Source organism: Chaetura pelagica, unplaced genomic scaffold (assembly GCF_000747805.2).
Source record: "Chaetura pelagica isolate M959 unplaced genomic scaffold, ChaPel_1.0 scaffold611, whole genome shotgun sequence".
Taxonomy (NCBI): Eukaryota; Metazoa; Chordata; class Aves; order Apodiformes; family Apodidae; genus Chaetura; species Chaetura pelagica.
The window spans coordinates 125,941-128,659 of NW_009951968.1; the positions used below are offsets into that span (position 1 = coordinate 125,941).

General features: G+C 55.5%; 1 protein-coding gene across 1 annotated transcript in view; it reads right to left on the minus strand.

Moving 5' to 3' along the window:
• The window catches only part of FAM207A (family with sequence similarity 207, member A), a 53,525-nt gene that overhangs the window by 44,909 nt on the left and 5,897 nt on the right, over positions 1 to 2,719 (minus strand). Inside the window, exon 2 of the mRNA XM_010001075.1 lies at positions 1,350 to 1,458. Within this exon, the coding sequence (XP_009999377.1) occupies positions 1,350 to 1,458 (109 nt within the window). The remainder of the gene's footprint in view (positions 1 to 1,349; positions 1,459 to 2,719) is intronic.

The following is a 2,719-nucleotide window of genomic DNA, read 5'->3' on the forward strand; positions in this document are numbered from 1 at the left end:
CAACAAGCTGATCAAAGACCCCAGGAGAAAAAGCACATCTGTCTAGAATCTCTTCTCTGACTCCAGGGTGACTGCCACTGTCTGAGCAGCCCAGAATTAACACCAAATAATGATTTCATTTCCACAATGCAAAAGCCTCCAGAGTGATACAAGGAGAAAGGGCTCAACAGCTTGGGAAGATGTACAAAAAAAATAAGAAACAAACCACTCTTTGCCTGGCTGAGCTGCAGTTTTGAGCCCCCAAACGAAGAGCTAATTTTAGGAGCTGATGTGGGAAGTGTGAGGGCACAGAGCCTGCAGGGCTGGCAGCAGGAACCAGCCCCCCTGAGAGGGCTGCAGCCTGCCAGGCACAGCACATCTGCATCCCCAGCACATCTGCATCCCCAGCACAGCACAGGGACCAGCAGCACAGGGCTATTTATAAACCAGACACGGACAGCTGGAGCCTGCAATCAGAGGCTGGATTGCAGGGCAGCAGCCCTCAGCAAGATGCTGTCTCATTGGATTCAGGAGATGCCTGGTTCCCAGCCCCACACACACACACACACACACACACAGGTCCCTTTCTCAGGGAGAGCTGCAAACAACGAGCTCAGTGTTCAAAACAAGACATTTCACAAAGGTTTCTGTGCAGGGGGCAGGCAGTGCCAGCTGATGCATCCTCACACGACCTTCCCTTTTCCCTCACTCTGTGGCCAAACGTGACAAATGATGGACCAAGGCTGGCAGAGCAGCCCTGGGGTGGCTGCTGGGTTTGTCTGCAGCCCTGCACGTGTCAACAAAGGGGAGAAAGACTCATTTAGTTTGCCAGCAACGCACGTGGGAGTCACACACACACACATCTCCTGCACAAGGACAGGCTGCTGGGACATCAGTTTCCATTTAGTGGGGTGAAATTTGGGGTTTGGAGACAAAGCTGCCTGCCACTGTGCAGCTAGAGGGAGCATCTCCTCCTGCTGAGACTGGAAAACAAAAGCTTCCATCACCTCCTCCCTCTCATTCCTGAGGCTCCCTGATGAGCTGGACCCTGCTGCTCAGTCCTTGAGCCAGGGACCCAGCAACAGCAAAGGGCAGGAGGCTGCAAATCAGGCTGCAATGAGGCACAACAAGCAGCCTGCTGGCAAAATACCAGGGCAGGAATGGCAGCAGCTGCTGCTGAGGCTGAAGCAGCCACAGAGGAGGAAGCCCAGAGCACTGAGCACATTCATTGTTTTCCCTGTTTCCACTTCTTCAGCACTCCTGCAGGAACACAAGAAGTTGTGCTCGGGTTCAAGGCTCGTTCTGCACATACAGCCCCCCCAGTGTCTTTGCTCACCACCAACTCGTTGGAAAACACAACAACAACAAACCTGTCCTGGAGGAAATGATGCTTCTGGAGTCCAAGTCAAGCTTCTTTACTAGAGTATCCGGGTCAATCTTCAGCCCAGAAAAGACACCAGAAGACGAGAAGTCCCAGTCCTGATGCAAAAGGAACACGAAGCAGGAGTCAGTACCGACACCACCAGGGGAAAGTACATTTTAAAAAAAGGGAATAAATCAAACCAAACCCCACCCAGCTGGGAACCAGGTGCCCCTCCTGAGCAGGCAGGGGTGGGCAAGGCACCCCCAGCCCCCTCAGGCTCTTGTACCCAGAAGGATGTGTCACAAAGTCACATTTTGGGCTGTCCCATTCCTAGCAGATTTCTGCCTGAACCCCACTCCAGGGAGCTCAGGTTTTACCCCTCGGAAGCCTGAGAAGCAGCACTCCCAGCAAGATTTATTGCAGGTCATTTAAGTAACAACACAGATAAGCAACAGAGGAGCAGCTAAATCCCAAACTGATGGGCACTTAAGCAGGTTTGGTGACTCCTGGGAACTTCAGGACCTAGTTCCTTCGATCATGCAGCACCTCCAGGAGCTTTGCAGCAGCTTCTCTGCTTGGTCTAGTAGAATTGTTCCAGTCAGCAGTGACACGTAGCTCTGTGTTGGCATAAAAGCAGCTGAATTTGAATTTTGATTTCCCTGTTCCTGCACCCTGACAGGGGAAGCTCCAGGTGCATATAAACCATCCACTGCTGTTGGGTGCCCTTGGAGGCACCTGAGCTGGGCACACCTTGGTGAAACTGTTGTCCAAAGAGGAGGGTTACCAGTCAGATTTCAGGTGTTGGGGAGGGAACGGGGGCTGGTCTGTCCTGGCCAAACTGAGCCAACCTCAAAGTGGAAGAAAAACACCCTTGAGAATAGAGAATAAAACTCCTGCTTTCCTAGGTGAGGCTGGGAGTGGGCAAGGACTGGCTGATCATTCACTGTGGGTCCTCCCTGCTGGGGGGTTTGGGTGTCAGGCCCCTCAGGAGAAAAACTGGATTCACCTGGCACCTCTTCTGCACAGAGGGGACGGTGCGGGGACACCCCGGTGCGGGGACACCCCAAGGGGATGGTGTGGGGACACCCTGGTGCAGGACACCCCGAGGGGACGATGCGGGGACACCCCGTGCGGGGACACCCCGTGCGGGGAGACCCCAAGGGGATGGTGTTGGGACACCGTGGTGCAGGACGCCCCGCGGGGACGATGCGGGGACACCCCGTGCGGGGACACCCCGTGCGGGGACACCCCAAGGGGATGGTGTGGGGACACCCCAGTGCAGGACACCCCGGTGCGGGGACACCCCGGTGTGGGGACACCCTGGTGCGGGGACACCCCGGTGTGGGGACACCCCGGTGTGGGGACACCCACGCGGGG